The sequence below is a fragment of the Quercus lobata genome, chromosome 4 (genome assembly GCF_001633185.2).
Source record: "Quercus lobata isolate SW786 chromosome 4, ValleyOak3.0 Primary Assembly, whole genome shotgun sequence".
NCBI lineage: Eukaryota > Viridiplantae > Streptophyta > Magnoliopsida > Fagales > Fagaceae > Quercus > Quercus lobata.
The window spans coordinates 47,693,160-47,713,624 of record NC_044907.1 but is presented as its reverse complement, the minus strand read 5'-3'; the positions used below and the strand labels follow the sequence as shown (position 1 = coordinate 47,713,624).

At 36.4% G+C, this 20,465-nt stretch overlaps 1 protein-coding gene across 1 annotated transcript; it reads left to right on the top strand.

Annotated features, from left to right (window-relative positions):
• Positions 1-304: 304 nt before the first annotated feature.
• Positions 305-12,515, top strand: LOC115985355 (ankyrin repeat-containing protein ITN1-like). Its single transcript, XM_031108301.1, has 2 exons — positions 305-673; positions 11,907-12,515. The coding sequence occupies exons 1-2, from the start codon at positions 305-307 to the stop codon at positions 12,513-12,515; spliced, it is 978 nt and encodes a 325-aa protein (XP_030964161.1).
• The last annotated feature ends 7,950 nt before the right edge of the window (positions 12,516-20,465 follow it).

The following is a 20,465-nucleotide window of genomic DNA, read 5'->3' as shown; positions in this document are numbered from 1 at the left end:
GCACACATGCTTACTCACTTCTTAACACTATCAAACTAAGTCCATGGGATCAGAAATTCTTTTCTCTTTGCTAAGTAAATGAAGGGGACAAGTAAATGAGACTTGTAGATATTAATCTCAAGCCCGCCTTAAATGGAGTACTCTAATCTTTAAGGTAGCTTAGATAGTTACGAGCAACAGAAATTGTGATATTTTTGTTTTATAATATAGTTAAATTGTCAATGTTTTGATTATTAACCAAGGTATCAAGCATCTATATGAAATGAAGTTGGCCCACTTCCTATCCAATGAACTCCTGAGACGCATGAGGGACCAGTTATCAATTTCAAATATTCAACAAATAAGGGCTGGTCGCGTTGAAGATGCCATCCTCCGTGCAACAAAGGAAGGGATTTTTGAGATTGTTTTTGAAATGGTGAAAGCGAATCCACAACTTGTGTGGAGCCATGATGAAAGATCAAGAAACATTTTTTCGGTTGCTGTCGAATATCGTCGAGCCAAAATCTTTAGCCTTATTCATGGTCTTAATATTCAAAACGGTTTGGCGGGTTTTCCAGATTTCACCAACAAAAATAACTTATTACATATGGCAGGGATGTCAGCAGCTTCTACATCACTTAATCAGATCCCAGGTGCAGCTTTGAAGATGCAAAGAGAACTACAGTGGTTTAAGGTTATCTCTCTCACTTTAAATTTCTTGGTTTCTAATTTTTTTAACAAAGACAATAGTTGTTTAAGATTATAAAAGTGCTACGTCCACAATATTTTTACAACATTTTCACAACAAATCATAGATGATTAGTTGTTTTTGGTTCAAATTTGAATCTACCATTGAAATTACTTTTTTGCCCTAACAACAATAACCAGTAACAACATACCACCTATGATTTATTGTAAAAAATTTGTGTATATAGCATTTCTCTTAAAATTATCTCTCTTCAATTAAAAAACTCAAATTTTCTCTCTTCTTTTATTATTTTGATGAGTTGTTTATATTATTCTAAATGAAGTAGAAAAAAAAATAGAACATTTGATATTGGATGTATTGTAAAGTGAGGTGGTAAAATAGATAAAATAACATTTTTAAATACTAAAAGTTAATTTTTTTAGCACAATTACTATGAATGCTCTAATTAAAAAAAAAAAAAAAAAATCCTAGCTAGCCTAGTATTAAAAAATAAAATTATTTTGTGTATTTATAATTCGTTAATACTATATAGATGCCTATTTGGAGTAACTTTTTTTTTTTGGCTTATACTTCGGCCCCAGCCATTTAGTTTGAAATCCTAGATCCGACCATGCCTTGAATGTGTTTTTTTCTTTAAAAAAAAAAAAAACAAGAAAATGTTACTGTGGTCCTTTGAATATTTTTTGGTCTTTGGTTTTAGTACTTTCACCCATACTAAAAATTACAAAAAAAAAAAAAAAAAAAAATCTATACTTTTATGTAATATTAGATAATAAGTTTTAATTCACCACTTTTAAAATATTAATACAGAAAACTAAAATCAACTTAAAAAAAAAAAAAAAAAAACGATCAAATAAAATTATTGGGAATTACACTAATAACAAAAATCAAAACAAAAGTGCAACAACAAAGGAATGCTAAAACAATTAGTAAAAGTTATCAAATAAACTTACACATTCACATGCAAAATTACAAACACTTCAAACCTATAAAAGGACACTTGAAAGTTGTTTTGGGGGTGGTTGTAGGGGCATTTAAGTGATTTTTGAGGTTTTTGAAGGAATTTTTTGGTCATTTGGAGGCTTTAGGATTATTTCGGTAATTTTGTAGGTTACTTTGGTTATTGTGGATGTTTTCATTTATTTATTTTTGGTTATTTTAAATATCTTATGGGTATTTTTGTCATTTTATAGGTTTAGTAGGTCTTATTTTAGAGAATTTCAAACAGTATTCCACCCCCCCCCCCATTATTTTAGTGGTTTTAAGGGTATTTTGGTTATCTTAAAAGTTTTTGGGGGTATTTTGAAGGTTTTGAAATGGTATTCTAATAATTTTGAAAATTTTAGAGGAATTCTATCATTTTGGAGTTTTTAAGGGGATATTGGATCATTTAATGGTTATAGAGGTATTTTGATTAGTTTTAAAATTAAAAGGCTATTTGGTGATTTTGAAAATTTTAAGGATAACTCCATCATAAGACAATAAGTTTGGGGGGAGGGGGGGGGGGGGGATTGCTACTTGAGAGTTAGTTGAGACTGATAAATGAGTGTAAAACATTTGTTAGTCTCAACTCTCAAGTGAACAACCGACCCCACCACACTCCCCCCCCCTCCCCTTTCCCACTGCAATTATCATCTCATGAAAACAAGGCCCGCTAAAGCTATAGGCAATTTAGACAATTGCCTAAGGCCTCCAAGTAAAAAAAAAGCCCCCCAAAATTTAACCAAAATGTATATATATTTACTTGTGAGATTATTAATTAACTCGTATCTTATTAAGTTTTTAATTGATTGTGAGTTGAGACCATCATCCAAGTTAAAAGAGCAATATTGAGCTCAAGTTTGATTTGATTAATGAATCAAGCCAAGACAAGCTAAAATTAAGCTTTTGGATTTTTTGACTACTCAAGCTCAAACATTGTTTGTAGGCTTGGTTCAAGCTCAAGCCAAGTTTCAATATTTTATATTTGTTGTCAAGCTAAAGCTGTTGAACTTGAACATTCATTATTTGACAAAGCTCAGTTTGCGTATTTGCAACCCTACTTTCAAATAGTAGTACCAACTAATTAAAAAAAGAAAAGAAAAAAAGAGTAGTGTCAACTAGATACTAAAACAAAAACAAAAACAAAAACAAAAAAAAGTGAGAATTTTCTTCTAAAAAAATTAGGAAGAGTCTGTTGCTAATCCCTAAGCTAATCTTGAACATTTTATATTTGTTTTTGTTAAGTTATGGATTTTCACATAACATTTATGTTGGCTTTATTCCATGACAAAAAGTGTTGTAATTGCATTAATTTATTTCCTTCTGTTTTGTGGGATTTATTTGTAATGAGATTAGTATTAAGTTGGTCAAGATTGCTCAAGAAGTTGATCTCGCAACTTGGCTCACGAGTGGTGCAACCAGCAAAAGTCACATGAGGAGCACATGCTAGAAGCTGAAGAGTCAATGTGTTTCGCAACTTATCTCGCGACTTGGCCAACTCACAAGATGACCCACGAAATGCACTGACAGTTAAGATTTTAAGTGTGACTCTTATACCCTTTACCCATACTATATATACCCTCATTACCCACAAAATTGTAAGGAGGCTATTCAAAAGAAAACCTTAGAGAGGTTTCTACAATACACCCACCTTGTTAGAGAGAGCTACTCATCCTCAATAGAGAAATCCTTGTAGTCTCTTCTCTTTTCCCTCTCCCATTGTTATACCTTGAGAGGAGATTTGTACCCAAACACAACCCACACATATTCAGAGTGTAGAGAGTGTTTTGGAGCTTGGGAAGCATTGGAGATTTGTCAAAAGAAGCCGGTGAGGCTTGGTGGATGCAATCGGGTGGTATTGCGAGATTTGGATAAATAGTGAAGACAGGATTCCGAGAAGTCCATTGGTAGCTGGAGCTTAGAGGGCTTAAGTACGTTGGGTTGATTAGGCTTGGAGGGTCTTTTTGGTATCCTTGTACTCCAACTTATTCACTAGTGGATCGATTTCAACTTAGAAGGTCACGGAGAGGTTTTTCACTGAATTCTTCGATTTCCTCTTCGATAACATGTCTCGGTATTCTCTTGTGTTTACATCTCCCTTCCCTCACTTTTTAAGCTTTATATTTATCATTGCTTGCTTGTGGTTATAGCTTAGAGAGTAGTTCCGGTTATTGCGTGTCATTTACTCTTATTCTGCACTTAGATAAGTTAAAGTAAAGGCAATTTAGCTGTGAGTTTAAAATTGAGGGTCTAAACAAGCTATAGTGTTTTATACTATTTGAGCTTTTAGTTTTCAAGCTAAGGTTGAACATTCAGTACTCGACAAAGCTCAACTTGTGCCGTTGTAGCCCTACTTTCAAATAGTAGTACCAACTAATTAAAAAAAAAAAGTTGTACCAACAAGATACTAAAACAACAAAAACCAAAAAGATTGAGTAAGAGTTTGTTGCTAATCCTTAGTGAGATTTACCTAATCTAGCCTAGATAATGATTTAGACCCCAAATTTTAAATGTATGGATTAATTTGGCCTAAAATGCAAATTGCGCCCTTTTTTTTTTTTTGATGGGAAAGATAGATAAACTTTTATTGCAACTGTGAAATAGAGTTTACATCATGGACAAGAGCTTGCATGATACAACAAAGGTCCTCTTCAATCCACGCAATATAATCAGTTATGCTAGACGCATACTTTGCTAATATATGGGTTGGTAAGTTTCCTTGTCTCCTAACATGAGAATATCCTACACTCTAAAAGTCTCCACTGATGTCTTGAATACCTTGGACCACAGCAGCAATTGAAGATGGGGCCGGAGAATAGTTACAGAGAGCATTATAAACTATCATAGAATCACCTTCCAGAATAACATCACGTACGCCGACCTCCTTAGCAAAAAGCAGACCCACTTCAAAGGCCTTTGCTTCGGCCTCAGCTGCGTCTAATGGTACTGGGATTTTCTTGCTTAGAGTTGCTTCGAGCCTACCTTCACTATCTCTGATTACCACCCCAACTCCCACCGCTCTTTACTTCGTAAAAACTGCCCCATCAACGTTAATTTTGAAGTGTCCACCCCAAGAAGGAGCCCACACCACACCTTGTTGAGGCATGGAAGGTACTGGGTTATCTTGCACCACCGCCGCCTTGTACTCCCTAAGGTAGTCTGACACCCATCTGAATATTTGTTGCCCTAACTTCCTTACACCACCACACCTTACCTCATTACGGTTGCGCCATAGTGCCCATGCAATAGTGACTACCTGCGCTATGTGATCCTCTCTCACGTCTTCATTCATCAGGAACTTCCACATAACGTCCTGGAAAGACAAGTTCAACGGTACTTGATAACACCAACTTGGAACACTCCCAGGCCTCCTTCGCTTTTGGACACCCCCAAAGGACATGACCCACTGTCTCCGACGCCCCCTTACAATCTTTGCATAGCTCTTCTTGGGTTATCTTACGACGCAATAGATTGTCCTTCATCGGCAGGGCATTGCAGCATGCTCTCCACACAAAGTGGCGAATTTTATGTGGCACTGGGATGCTCCATATCCTTCTCCAAAAACGTCTCAAGTTGTTGGCAGCTGAGGAAGTGCATCTATTTGGTGGTGAGGACCAAGTCACAGCCAACTTATATGCACTTCGCACAGTGAATAACCCATTCCTTGTTTCTGACCAAATGAGCTTATCAGGTGGCAACCGATAACTAATAGGTATGCTTTTAATAACATCAGCCTTGTGTGGTAGGAACAACGTGTCAATTACCTCGGTACGCCACTCAGCATTAGCACCATTAATCAACTCTTGCACCCGAGTATCTGAATGTAGGAAGAGTTTTTGGGGTGATTATTCTATGTGTTGATGGGCTAGGTAACCACCTATCCTTTCAAATGCGAATACTTGCCCCATTTCCAACCCTCCACCTCAAACCCTCTTTGACTAGTGATTAAGCTGCCATAATGCTACACCACATGTATGATGGATTGTTGCCAATTGAAGCATGAATAAAATCACACCTTGGGAAGTATTTCGCCTTCAAAACTCTATAAACTAGAGAATCATGGCCTACTTGGAGTCTCCAACCTTGTTTTGCCAACAAAGCCAAATTAAAAAGTTTTAGGTTCTTGAAACCCATACCTCCATTTAACTTTGGTTCACACATTTTTCCCAACTCAGCCAAGGGATTTTTTTTTTCATCCTTCCTTTGGCTCCACCAAAACTTCCTTATCATAGCTGTCAACTCATCACAAAGGGTGTCTAGCAATTTAAAGCAACTCATAGTGTAGGTTGGTATAGCTTAAGCCACTGCTTTGATTAAAACTTCTTTTCTAGCTTTGGATAACATCTTCTCTTTCCATCCGGACAATTTCCTACCAAGCTTCTCCTTTATATCATTAAAAGTGCTTCGTTTGTTCCTACCCACAAGTGACAACAAACCTAGATACTTCTCATGTTGCTTGATTACTTAAGCACCAAATCTTCTTTTAATCTCCTCTTGGATCTCCTTGGGGGTATTACTGCTAAAGAATAAGGAGGTTTTTGCTCTATTCAGCTACTGTCCAGAAGCTCATTCATAGACCTCCAAGACTCTTTGTAATGAGACACATTCCGCTAGCAATGCTTTGCAGAAAATGAGGCTATCATCTACAAAAAATAGATGGGATAGCTTAGGTCCCCCATGGCATATAGCAATCCCCTCCATGATGCCATTGCATACTGAAGCTTTAATCAATGCTGATAACCCTTTTGCACACAATAGAAACAAGTAAGGTGATAGGGGGTCTCCTTGGCAGATACCCCTAGAAGGAATAATGCGACCCCTAGGGTAGCCATTGATCCTGATTGCATAGGATACAATGGTGATACATTGCATGATCAACTTCCTCCATTTAACATCAAAACCCAATTTTTCCATTATTTTCTCCATACAAACCCACTCCACCCTATCATAAGCCTTACTCATTTCAAGTTTTATGGCCATCTCACCCACTCTACCTCCTTTTTTCTGACTAATGTGATGCATGGTCTCAAAAGTTACAAGTACATTATTCATGATTAACCTTCTATGCACAAAAGCACTTTGGGTGTCACTGATAATGGATGGGAGAAATTTTTTCAGTCTATTAGCTATTGCTTTAAAGGCTATCTTATAAGCTACATTACAAAGGCTAATCGGCCTATAGTCAAAAACCTTTTTTGGTTCTTTTATTTTTAGGATAAGCACAATATGAGTTTCATTGAAATTTGGAGGGGACATACCATGATTGAGGAAATCCAAGACTGTGCTTGTTACAACTTCACCACAAGTACTCCAGAAATGTTGGAAAAATATAGGGAGCATATCGTCGGGGCCTAGGGCTTTCAGGGGATACATCTACTTTAGAGCCACTCTAATTTCCTGTGCCGTATAAGCTCGGGTCAGATCATCATTCATGGCAGCTGTCACTTTCGGCTGGATTGCATGTAGGATTTCGGTGAAGTCATCTGGCTTGCTTGAAATAAAGAGCTTGTCAAAATAGGCCATAGCCACATCCTCTATCTTGGACTCATCCTCCTGTCACCTCCCCTGATCATCAACTAACCCTTCAATATAATTCTTTTGGTATCTTGCCGAAGCTTTTGCATGAAAAAAGCTAGTGTTCCTATCACCCCCTTGAAACCAGTTCAATCTTGAACTCTGGCGCCATATCTCGTTCTCTTTCTCCAACCAACAATTTAGATCAGTTCTAGTGGATTGCATCGCCATAGTCATGTCTAAACTAGGTGGCTGTAATTCCAACCATTCTAGTTTATTTTGGAGCTCAGCAATTTTCCTTCCCACGTGGCCAAATTCTTCCTTATTCCATGCATCTAAGTCATGTTAGCAATGCTCTAAACAACTCTTCAGAACACCCTCCGTATCTGCATGCAACCCCTCTTCCCATGCAGCTTTGACAATATCCTCGCATCTACTATCCTTCAGCCACATTGATTCAAATCTAAATGTCTTCTTCATTTTCTTCTTCCTCTTTTTTGGCACAAGATGAAGTGAAAGGGGTGAGTGGTCTGATGCCGATGAAGAAAGATAGTGAAGTTTAGCTGCAGGGAACAAATCCATCCATTCTCTATTGGCCAACACCCTGTCAAGCCTTTCCCAGATTTGTGTGCCATCTGACCGCTGATACCACCAAGTGTATTTTGGCCTTGTGAATGCCACCTCCCTAAAACCACAATGATTTATGGCATTTGTAAAATTCTCCAACTACCTCCTCGGACTTGCTTGCCCTCCTTCCTTCTCTGTGAGACCGGTAATTTCATTGAAGTCACTTATAGCGAGCCAAGGCAGTAACTTGGCCCATGACTCTGGTATTTTCGCTGTATTGGGGTTGCCATAAAACCTCGTAAGATGCCAGCAGCCTCCATCCCATCCACCTTCTATCCATGTGTTGATGTGTTCCTGAAAATACGTTTTAACCTCCACTATGATACCTTCCTTCCACAACACAGCTAGACCGCCTTTACTTCCATCACTAGGAACGATTAAACCATGCTTCAACTTACACCGCTATTTTACTTTCTCCATCCACTCTTTATTCAACTTTGTCTCCATCAAGAAAACAATGTTGGGCTCTTCTTTATTTACCGCATTTTCTAAGGTTTTAACTGTCCGGAGGTTCCTAAGCCCCTGGCAGTTCCAACTTAGGAGACTCATTGGTCTCGGCAGGGTTGCCCAGCAACCTCCGTTGTTCCTGCATCATTATTTTCCTCAACCACCTTCTTCTTTTTTTCATGTGTTTTCACGTCAACTACGTCTCTGTTAAAATCCTCAGGCTTTCTCTTCAAACCAATCTCAACACCCAATGGTGGGACTACATTAGTGCACGGGCTTTGTGTCACCTTTCTTTTCCACGTCCCATCACTTAAGCCCGTAGCCCCCTTATTTGATACTTCACTTCTTGTCCCCTTGGGTACAATAATGGGCCTTATTTGTTGTTTCCCCTTACTTCCACACTTATTGGGCCTACTTTTATGTTTCACCCCTTTCAAGCCCGTGCCATCCCAGCCCATATTGAATTCAACTCCAGTGATAATGGGCCTGATTTGCCGTTATTTCAGTAGCAGCAACCTTTGAATTCAGGATCCTAGGCCCGTTACGGATAATGTCATCAATATCATTTAAAGTTTCCTCGAAATCTGGGATATGCTTCAGTGATTCCCATACATCCTTTTCATGCACACGTCCACCAACCTTACACTCAACGCCTCCGCCATTTACCTCCCTCGGCACTACTGTCCTTGTTTTAGACGTCGACTTTTCTACACTTGGGTTCGTGATATCAACTCTTTCCCGAATGTCCATCATCGTCTGACCTGTTTGCACTTCTTTGGAGAGCACCGATTGTGGCTTCGTCCTTCGTGGTTGATCGTAGCCCTGTACCTCAACAATTGATTTTCTCACATGGTTGAATTGAGGAGCTCTAATCCAAGGTCCAAACTGTTGTTCCTTAATCCGTAACGAACCCCTATTGTTTAGCCACAGAATGCAGTCCTTATCGTTGTGTAAGACAAGCCCACACCAGTAGCATATATTTGGCAGCCGCTCATACATAAATGATGCCCAACCTTCACCTAAATGATCCTGATAGTTTTTAGACCCCTTAAACAATTGATTAAACCTAGGTAATTAGCCAAGTTGTTGCTTAGTCCAATTAAACAAGTCTAGGTTATCACAATAATAAAGATCAAATCATGCAAAGCAGTGGAAAATAAATAACATACGATATGATCACCCAGGAAACCAAACCGGTAAAAACCCGGGGAGGATTTGACCTAGCTATCCTCAAGGTAAACTTGAATCCACTATCAGAAAGAATCGAAGTTCATACAAAAGGACTTACAAGCACCCCCGCTCGACTTCCTAATGCTACCAACCAGTAGAACTTACTGACACGACCACGTGCAAGCTCTGAATCCACGGACTCCTTCTTTCTTGGATTCCCACCAGCTACAAGCACCCCTGCTTGTGTATTCTTTAAGCTTTAAAGGCAACAACTGTTTTGATCATCAAGGTGTAGAGAATATCTCCTCCTTGAAAACCCTAAGTTTGTGTAAAGGAAAACTCCTCTAGATCTCACAAGAGATTTACACAAACTGCAATATAAGCAACACTAAAACATGACTAGGGTTTGCCTTTTATACTTAGGAAAATAGGAAACCCTAAAAACGTTTTAAAACAACTAGGGCTGAGTTGGAAAATTCTGCAGAAAAGCAATCTTCTCGAGCTTCGATCGGTCGAGCCTAAGCTTCGATCGATCGAGCCAGGCCGAAAGCCACTGTGCTTTCTGCTTTACACTCGATTCCAACTTTACATTGACATACAACTTTGAGCTAGCTTTAAACACTTCTAAACACATTGTTTTGATCATGGTTTGCCAACAATACAAATTAGAGTTCTAAATATATAAAGTCCTAAACTTTAGAACCTAACAGATCCCATGATGTTTTCCTCCCCTTACACAACAGTTTTGTGATATCAACCTCTACTCTAACCCTCATGAAATTTCCACCTTTCATCTCTCCGGAATCCTTTGGCCGACTCATTGATCCAATAGTCTCACCAATACTAAGCGTCGCTTCCACCATTAATAACTGAAAAGGGAGATTATGGATCTGGATCCAGAAGGGGTTGTCTTGAAAACTAGGTCCTGGACTGGTATCGACCCATCGTACCACTGCACCGCCACCAAATGCCTATCAAACGCCTAAGATTGCCCCTGAAAGACCTTCTTCACATCCACTTCCATCTCAAACGCAATCAGTAGAACGTTATCTTTGCCCTCGCACACCTTAAAATTCCCCTTAGTTCGCCATATTGGTTGGAAGGTCTTAACCACAGCCTCAACATTTACATTCCTCCGGGTGAAGAATTTCGCAGCCAAAACAATGCCCATTGTCTTTTTGTCCCTCGTGAGATCCACCTTCACCTCCTCCACCTCCGTTAGCGAGAGACTCCTCCACCTATTTGTTAAGTCCTCCATTCCAAAGTACTAACCAACAGAACACACCTCGCTCCAGAATAGGACAAGAGAAAAACCAATACCCTCCTAGGGACCTCAGTATCCTTCGCAAAGAAGGGAAACTCACTACTACAGTGGAGAGAAGTGTAAACACTACCCCCTACCGAGAACTCGCTGGCCGTTAAAGAGAAGAAGTTAATACTTAGCATGTAAAGGTTTAAGAGCAAAGAATTAGGGTTTCTCTACATTGAAAAGAATAGAATAACGTGGTACTTCTAGAGGCAGTTGCAAATTGTGCCCTCTAAGTTTGAATGAAATTTATTTCAGTCCTCTAAGTTTACTTTCATTTAATTGAGTCTTTTATGTTTCGAATTTATTTAATTCAAGCCTTCCATCCTGTTTCGTTAAAAATTTTCCATTAAAAAAATATTTTTCACACATGAAAAAACTCTATAAAATAAATAAAAATATTTTATAGATTTTTTATGTGAGAAATTTTTTATCAATTTTTTTTTTCATTAGTTAATTGCAAATTTAAAGGCAATTTTTATTGGAATTGGAGGAAAGATTTTAATTGAATAAATTTGAAATTTAAAAGATTCAATTGAACGAAGATAAAGTTAGAGACATAAAATGAATTTCACTAAAATTTAAACGGTGTAAATTACATTTTTATCCTTAAATTTAAGCTAAATTAAAAATTGATGCCCAAAGCAATCGAACTTCAAAGTTCAAATTTGAGTTTTACAATAATAAGTTGAACTCTACTGTAATTTGTTTTAAAGGATGAATCATCATCTTTGTCGTCATTGATAGAAGAAAGGAAGAAAGAGAGAGTGAGAAGAAGGCAAGGGCTTTGACAATGAGAAGAGAAAGAAGGGCTGTTAGACCATAGAGTGTTCAATTTTCAAACACGAAGAAAGAAACAGAGCAAATGTATCAAGTAATCGACTACTAAAACTAAACCTTAAAAAATTAATTAAAATATTGATGTTGATGTGGAAAGTTATGAGACTACAAAGCTTCCATGCAACATATTATGAGGTCAAAAAAAATCAAAGGTTTTGGTTTTATAGTAAATATAAAATATAGATATATATGATATGAATTATAGTTAATGATATTTATGGAACTATTAAATATTAATGTTAATATTTACATTTCCTATACAATGAGGTAAAATTTTTGTCTTTTTTAATGTTTGGCTATTTTGGGTTTTAAGACTTTGTTTAACAAATGTAGGAGGTTGAGAGCATTGTCCCTTCCAAGTCTCATGGATTTTTAAACAAAGAGGGTTTGACTCCCCGACAATTGTTTACAAAGAACCATGCAGACATGATGAGCAACAGAGAGAAATGGATGAAGGACACAGCATCTTCTTGTACTGTGGTAGGCGCTCTCATTGTAACCATAATGTTTGCTGCAGCATTTACTGTTCCAGGTGGTAACGACCAAAATAAAGGCTTCCCAATTTTCTTAAATGAAAAATTATTTATGGTCTTTATAGTATCCGATGCTCTCTCACTCTTTTCTTCCTCAACTTCAGTCTTGATCTTTTTGGGAATCCTCACATCTCGTTATGCAGAAGAAGATTTCCTTAAGTCCTTGCCTAAAAAAATGATAATAGGCCTTTCTACCCTTTTCTTCTCTATTGCAGCCATGATGATAGCCTTTTCTGCTTCTCTTTTTCTTATGCTACGTGAACAATCATGGATTTTCATTCCTATCATTTGCTTGGCTAGTGTTCCTGTCACCCTTTTTGTATTGATGCAATTTCCCCTTCTTGTTGACATGACCATTTTAACCTACCGACCTCGCATCTTCAATAGGAAAATGGAGCGTTGGTTTTAACATATTCATTGAATATGCTATATGATGTACAAGTGTTCTGTTAATAATTGTCTTACACCAGGCAAACCTAATTTTTTTTTTCTTGGATTGTAACTGCTGAATGTTTAGCTCCAATTGCACACTTTATGGTTCTTTCGTCTTAGATAGATTATAACTCTTTCATGTAAATCATACAACTATGTTGCTATTCTTCAATATTTATTCTTTTAGTTACTTTGGGGATGGGTAGAATAATACCTAATATTTTAGTAGATTATCCCCTCAAGCCTCAATATTAGGACTTTACCTAGGTTGGAAATTAAATAAAGAGGTTACAAGTACTATTTTATTTATTTATATAAAGGGAGTCTTTGATATCATATGTTGCATATGGTCCAATTTGATATGCTACAATTCTCAATTCTCTTTTGTTTATAGGTCCTTTTTTGATAATTTGATATTTATAATGGGGAGAAAAAAATTTGAACCCTAAAAATGCTAATCAATTGAGATACAAGACTCTTGGTAGTTCATTTACTAATTTAGTGACTAAAAATTCACTTATTTGTTTGCTTTGGTTCATTTGTGAAAGAACATCGACCCTATGTGATTTATTCAATGAAATTATTGAAATTAGTGATAAATCTTACACTATAAATTAAACCACACAGATAAACAGTTAACCACATATATCAATACCAAATCTAAAAGTAGCAAATATGATAGCAATATAAGGCACAAGATTTGATAACAAAATGGAAAACCAGAGAACTTTTTCTATGGAAAAACCACTTTGAGAATAAAATCTTGTAGAAAATTCATTATAGGAAAAGTAGTTAAAATAATCTACTCACAAAACCTTTGTATGGCTAGACTCTCCATCACAAACTCTGTACATTCCCCACTTGCCTTTTTAGTGTAGTAACCCTAGAACATCTAAAATCTAGCTAAGTGTATCTTCTCCATGAACTCTTCATTTGCACAAACCAAAAACTCTACCACTCCAAAGCATCTCTTGAAAGACTTTGTTGTAGTGAGCCACACCATAAAGGATTTTATTTTACAAGAAGGGTTTTCTCTGTTAGGCACAAGGAGAGAAGGTATGTCATACGTGGTTTTCTCTTGAAGCTCAATGTACCTTCCATTTATCTATAGGTTATGTACACAGAGTAAGGTAAAAGACCTTGTGGAAATTCTAGCCCAAACGGAAATAGAAAACATGGTTAGATAACAATTTCCGCAATCTAACCCAAACGAACCTTGAACAAAGGATAAGTGAAGTCTCAAGTTCCTTTATTATTTCGCATGACCAGCATTCACTTATTTATTGAGTGAAGTACCTTTATCGCTTGAGCAAGATCCACTTTTGCTCTAGCAAAAATCTCTAAAATACACTTCTTTAAAGTAGCTTTAAGGCAATTTGTAAAAACTTTTAGATGAAATAAAATGCACCCTAATGACATGTGTGATTAGAACCAATGTCATGGAACTGACCAATACTGAAATCCACTTTTTCTCAAGGTCTATATGTATGTGGCTAAATTAATATTGAGTCTATGTGTATGAGGCTAAATTAATTTGAATTCAAACATCTTGATGTGACTGTTTTTATTTTTGAGAAGAATATCCAAATGGGCACTTAAAAATGAGAAAACATGTGGATGTGGATAGTAAAAGTAAAATACGTGTCGACGCCTTGCAGCTGCTCGACCACCCATCGCAGTGACGTTCGCACGCTATGTGTGGAGGTGTGTCGTACCTCAAGTGTGTGACTGGAATATGAGTCAATTTTATGGAAATTACCAAGGGTAAGTGAAGTCGCCACCAATCATTGGGTTTTTCTAAGATGTTGGTGTGCTACTACAGGCAACCAAAAAATAAAACCTATACTCCTAAAAATACATGTAGTGGTGTGAGTAAGGATCGTTCCCACGGAAAGTATCTAGCCTAGTTTTATGCTATGTGAACAAGGATGTTGGGGGGGGGGGGTTGAGTATAATGAAAACAATTTTAAGAAAAGCAACTAAGGAACAATTCAAATTAAAATATCGAAATCAATCAAAAGAACAAACCTTGGTCTAAGTCATCATCCACCATCGGAATTTTACAACTGATCATTGATGCACGTATATATCAATTCACACTTTGAATAGTCACCGTTGGAACTATTTTCCTACTTCTCCTTAGTTGCAGTTAATTATAAAACAAGCGATCTAATTAACTCTAACTACAAAACAACCCAAGACAAGCACTAAAGGTTTAATCTAGTCGCAGCCTTAAGAATTAGAGAGATTGATGAAGCTAAACAACACAAGCACAAGTGGTTGCATTTAATTTAGTCGAGCGTTCTTTCTAAGATCTAATAATTTCTGACGCAACAAATCATTAAATCTTGGTTACTTCACAAATTAGGGGGATCAAACAATTACGGGTTTGATATCTAACCTAGCAGTAGATTGCATCGAATAATAAACTAGTAGGCCTCCTAGTAATTAAATGAGACAATCATGAAAATAGGCACAGAAGAACATCTGATACTCAAAGCATAAATTGAACAATAAAAAGATGTCACAGTTTTTATTGATTCTGAGGATTCCATTTCCTTCGACCAAGTATAAAAGTTTAGCCAAGCCGAGCCATGATGAAAACTCGAAGGAGAAAATTAGAGAAGAGGGGAGAGAGAGGCATCCCTGAAGTCTGATTTTTCCTCCCCCTTTTACACGTTAATTCCCCCTTTCAGTAGCCTACAAAATCTCCTAAAAATATTCTAAATAATAATATCCAAATCTGACTAATTAAGGAAAATATTAAAAATAAAATAAAGTCCTAATATAACTAGGAAAGTGGTGTTTTCAGCTGGAATTTTCGTGCACTAGATCTAGAAACTTCCGAAAATAAACCGCATCAGATCTGCGTATTAGAATTGCAGGCTAAGGAATGTTCCAAAACATCAGCAGTGCAGGTGCAGCAACTTCAAGCCCGATTTCGACCTTGATGAAGCCAGTATATCTCAAAATTCAAAACAAGAAAGTTGTAGAGCTATTTCTTGGCGTTCCATATCATCTTGAATCTACTCAATCGGAGCTCGGATAAGATAGTTATTCCCAGATTACGAAGCGATGTCGAAACTGTCCAGAATTGCCCAATTAGCTTCGTTTTGCACTTAACGCCTCCATTTGTATCCTAAATCAAAATATAATAATAATGAGTACATTAAGGCACCAAATGAGTGTAGAAGACTAAACATTAAGGGAGAAAAATATGACATTTTGCATTCTCATCCGGTGTGATTGTTCACTTGACTCTATTTGATTTTATTACCGATCATAGGTTAAGAAAAAGGGCATTTTTCCTAATCTAATATGGATGGGCAAAAAATCTTGATTCTTGAGTTTGGAAGTCTGATTATGTGTGGGGAAGGTGTTAGACACCCCACAACACCTGTCCGTGGAAAGTCATTTGTTTTGGTAAAATCATAATTTTTAGACATTGGCAATTGAAAACAAGCTATTGGCATTAGCTTTCAGGGCTTTAAATGTGTTGGACTTTGAGGTTTGGTTTCAGAATGGGTGTTGTGAGAGACCGTGAAATTGGGTGCTCTCAAAAAAGAGATTTGGGTACTTTTAAGGGCACCTCTCTTTTTGGTTAAGTGGTGTGGAGTCACCACTTATTTTTTATACAAAAAAAATAAGAAAAAATAAATACAAAGTACATGATCAAAATACTTCATTGCCATTGATTGAATAAAGAAAAGTACAACTTTGGTAAATTAACCTTACAAGGCTTTGAGTCCTAGTTACAATCTATGCAAAAGAATACAAAGCTTTTGGTCGTAAATACAATCTACCAAAATTAAAAGACAAAACACTAATCTACCTATCCAAAAATCCTAAGCTCAGTGGCTAGGTTACGAAATGGGAAGGTGTTAGGCATCCATTAGACTCTAATGACCAATATACCCTTTTTTGCATGATGTTGAATGATATGTTGAACACACATGATAGACACTTGACAAAAAATAATTTAAATCAATTTGCCTCACGAATAATATCCTCTTTTCAAAGAAAAATCAGACCTATTGTTTGTAAAGGGTAAGAAAAGAGATTTTATAATAATAATAATAAAAAAAAAAAAGGAGATTTGATTTGTAAAACTCAGTTCTGTTTTGGAAAGTTAAAAAAGATGAGGTTTGATTTGTGAAAATCAGATCTGTTGCTTGTGGAGTTAAAAAAAAAAAAAAAAAAAAAAAAAATTAGATCTGTTTTTATAATGTAAAAAAAAAAATATAAAAAAAAATTAGATTTATTTTGTAAAAAATTCAGATCTGTTGTTGGAAATAAAATAAAAATGACTTTTGAAGGAGGATTCACATTCATGAGAAAAATTCATTATGCATGCATCACATATTAAAAAAAAAAAAAAAAACATTCAACCTAACTTTCAATCATTTCTTTTAAATTTCAAAATCTGCAATTTTGTGTCAAAAGAAGAATTTTAGATTTGTATTTAATGAAAATACAGATCAGTTTTCGGTTTAAAAAAAATTAGATCTGTATTTAATGAAAATACAGATCAGTTTTGTGTTTTAAAAAAATCATATCTGAAAATACAGATAAGTTTAGTTTTGAAAAAAATCAGATCTGAAAATATAGATCAGTTTTGTTTTGAACAAAATCAGATTTGATAATATAGATCAGTTTTGTTTTGATAGTCATTACAGATTTTGAAGTCAAAGAGAAAGAATTGAAATAAACAATCATCTAAAGCATCTAATCATGGCAATCATATATTAAGAACAAGTTATAATAAAACATGCTAATCATATTCATGCATCAAACACAAAAACATGCTAATTATTTATTAAAAAAAAAAAAACAAACAAAAAAGAAAAAAGAAAAAACAGAATACCTCTTGCATGAGCGTGCTTTTTTAATGAATGAATATTTTAGAAATCAAAGAAGTTTGTTCACCTCTTTGAGGTCTAAAATACCTTACTTACAAAAAAAAGAAGTTCCTAAAGCAAAAGCCTTCAGAACGTTTTTAACATAACGAGAATTGAAAAGTCCGAAAAGAAGAGCCCTTAATTCAGATTTGTTTCCTCTATTTATTGAGGTTGGGATGCTGAATGAGATCAGATACGAATTGGAATGCGTCCTTATCTCTAAGAAGTCGAAAAGATAGGCTTTATCTTAATTAGGAAGTCACCGGGCTAGGTTGCAAATTTGGGCCAATTGGCACTTGCCATATGCCCATTGGCACTTTCCATGTGTTGATTGGCACTTTAAGAGTGCCGAATATCCCTCTTAGGTGCCAGGTCCGTGTTTGAGTTTTGGTCCAATTTGGACTCCCTTTTTGAGGATTTTTGAGTCGGGAATCGTACCTAGACGCATTTTTAATCTGTATTCTAAAAATTAATCCCTTTTTCTTGATATTCAAGTCTTTAAAGTTATAATTATCTTGTAGATATTATTCCAAAAAAGACTTGATTATCCACAGCTTCTTTGTTATCTGATTATCCATTTTATTCCCATCAAGGTAGGCCTATTTTTTACACTTACCAACAGCCAATCACAAAATTATTTAATTAATTTTAATTGTTTAACCAATCAGAATTAATTCAAATTAATTATGCGTGATCGGCTCCACCAAAACAAAATGCATGCAGATCGTGAAAACTTGATTATGTGATATCTTTCAATTCGATGGTCCAATTTGGAAATCGGACATATCATCACGATTGTTAGAATCTCAAGATGATTTTTATGGTATGCAATGAATGAATTAATGCATGTTATGCAATTCTAAATTTTGGGTATATGAATGGTCACTCTAGTCATCTTCCTAGATTAAATTATGGGTGCAAAATCAAGTGTCTACAGGTGTGGTGTTGATTGATGCTTTCTAAGTGTGTTTGAAGTCATTGCCAAATTTCCACGGTGAAAATCTAGCAGCATTTTGCCTTATTTTCATGGCAAAAATCTGGCAATGCTTCACCTTCGATGCATCACAGCACGCAAAACGCTATTCTCACCAAGCTTTCAACGTGAGAGTACGGCAATAGGGATGCCCTATTTTCACAGCGAAAATTCGACAAAGTTTCACATTTAGTGTGCTATGGAGCATCGGCAGGGTTTTGCATCTATGTATATGGCGCGTATCGACATGATCGTACTGTGACAAGCCGAAGCCCTTCAAAGCATCAAGCACGTTGATGCGTGTCGCATACATGGGAAAACCAACGTCACTTGGCGACATGGATGAAGACAATCACACCGCGATGATCGTGCACACAATATAGCATGAATATGCACCTACGGCAATCGCCTTGAGCGCATACCCATACTACAAGGTCAAGAGCTCTCATGACTAGAGAGGGTCACTCACGTAGCCATGAGAGTCCATCATACAAAGTGCAAAATGACCCATAAGCTGATACAGATATTCATACATCATGCACAATGCTATCACACAAAGCGGGAAAGTAAATAACATTGCCAACGTTCCAACGGTATGACCTAGCAAGGTATAGGAAATGTAAAATAGACATTGTCATACCTAGGGAATGCGGCCCAAGCAAAGAGCAGGAAAAGTAAAGGGTACAAGGAAAGGAGGAACCCTAATACATGCTCTAGAGAAGAGGCTTAGAGAGGGAGATAGAAGGACATAACCACTAGGGGAGGCTAGGCCTTTAATCTACTGAATATTGCCTTTTGTGGGCTTGCATCTTCTTTTCTCATTGCTTTGACGCTTGCTGGTTGCTGTTCTTTTTGTTGTTGATTCTAGCTTGATTTTGTGTTTGTGATAACCTTAAATCTGCTTATCCTTTTTGATGTTGGCTAAAGAGAAAACACAGAGACGAGTTAAGATTCAAATCAAAACAAAACAAATAATTGAGTAAAGGAATACAGAAAGAGAAATCTCATGGTTGTGTGAATGGGTTCTCTATAGATGCCATGGAAGTCTTGTGTTTGCTACTTGCCTTTTCTCTCTTTTTTTCAGTCTTTCTCTGAGATTTTTGGAGGAAAAAAGAGAGAATGAAGGAGGGCTAGAGAGATTTTCTCTCTCTACCCGTGGGTCTCCAAGGGATTTTTGCAATCAGTGAGCACTGAGTGATGCAGGGAGTGAAGCTAGAGGTATGAGCCATAATTGCGTACTAGCCAAGCATGAGCTGGCAACAGATATGTCCAAAATTGGCTACTTGGGGAATACTCTAGAATCAAGCCATTTCTCATCAATCCACCATTCATTCTTTGACACTCTTCAATATTCAACGGACCTTAAACACACTCAATAAAATGTTAGGATAGTTAGATAAATTTATCAAGAGATAAACATCATGGGACCAAAATAATATAAATGTGAAACCGTCGGACCCAATTAAAACTAGTGACAAGCATTTCTTGTTAAATACAGCTAAAATCCTACATCAAATGGTAATTCTAAGCATGTTCCAAGATTAATTTCTATTCCAAATGCAGCTCACCAGAGTAATCCTGCAAACTCTAGTAATACATCAGATATGATCTTTAAAGCATCTCAAAGGGGAAACAATTGTCAATTTAAGATATAAAGCACATTTTAATGGCAAACCCGCAATTGGCAAATTTCTCACTTTCACAACAATTCGATCAACTCAAGCTTTATTTTTTTTGTCTTTGGATATGAAAATGAAGAGAGTTCTAATATGTTTAATGTTATGTTAAAACAAGCTCCCGAGATCCTTGATTTAAAACTTGGGTTCCCAACCAAATTTAAGGTCGGACAAAATACGATATCTACAGCTGCCCCTTCTTTATCGAATACCTCAATTGCAATAAGAGCTATTGGATAAAGAATAAAGATGCTGTATTTTGCCAACATCTCATTCCATTTCTCATAAAAATTCAGGCAAGCTTTGAAAGAATCATCAGATGGATTTATGCTCAGTTACCTCTTTTACCTGCCTTGGGATCTTTGGGCATATACAGATGG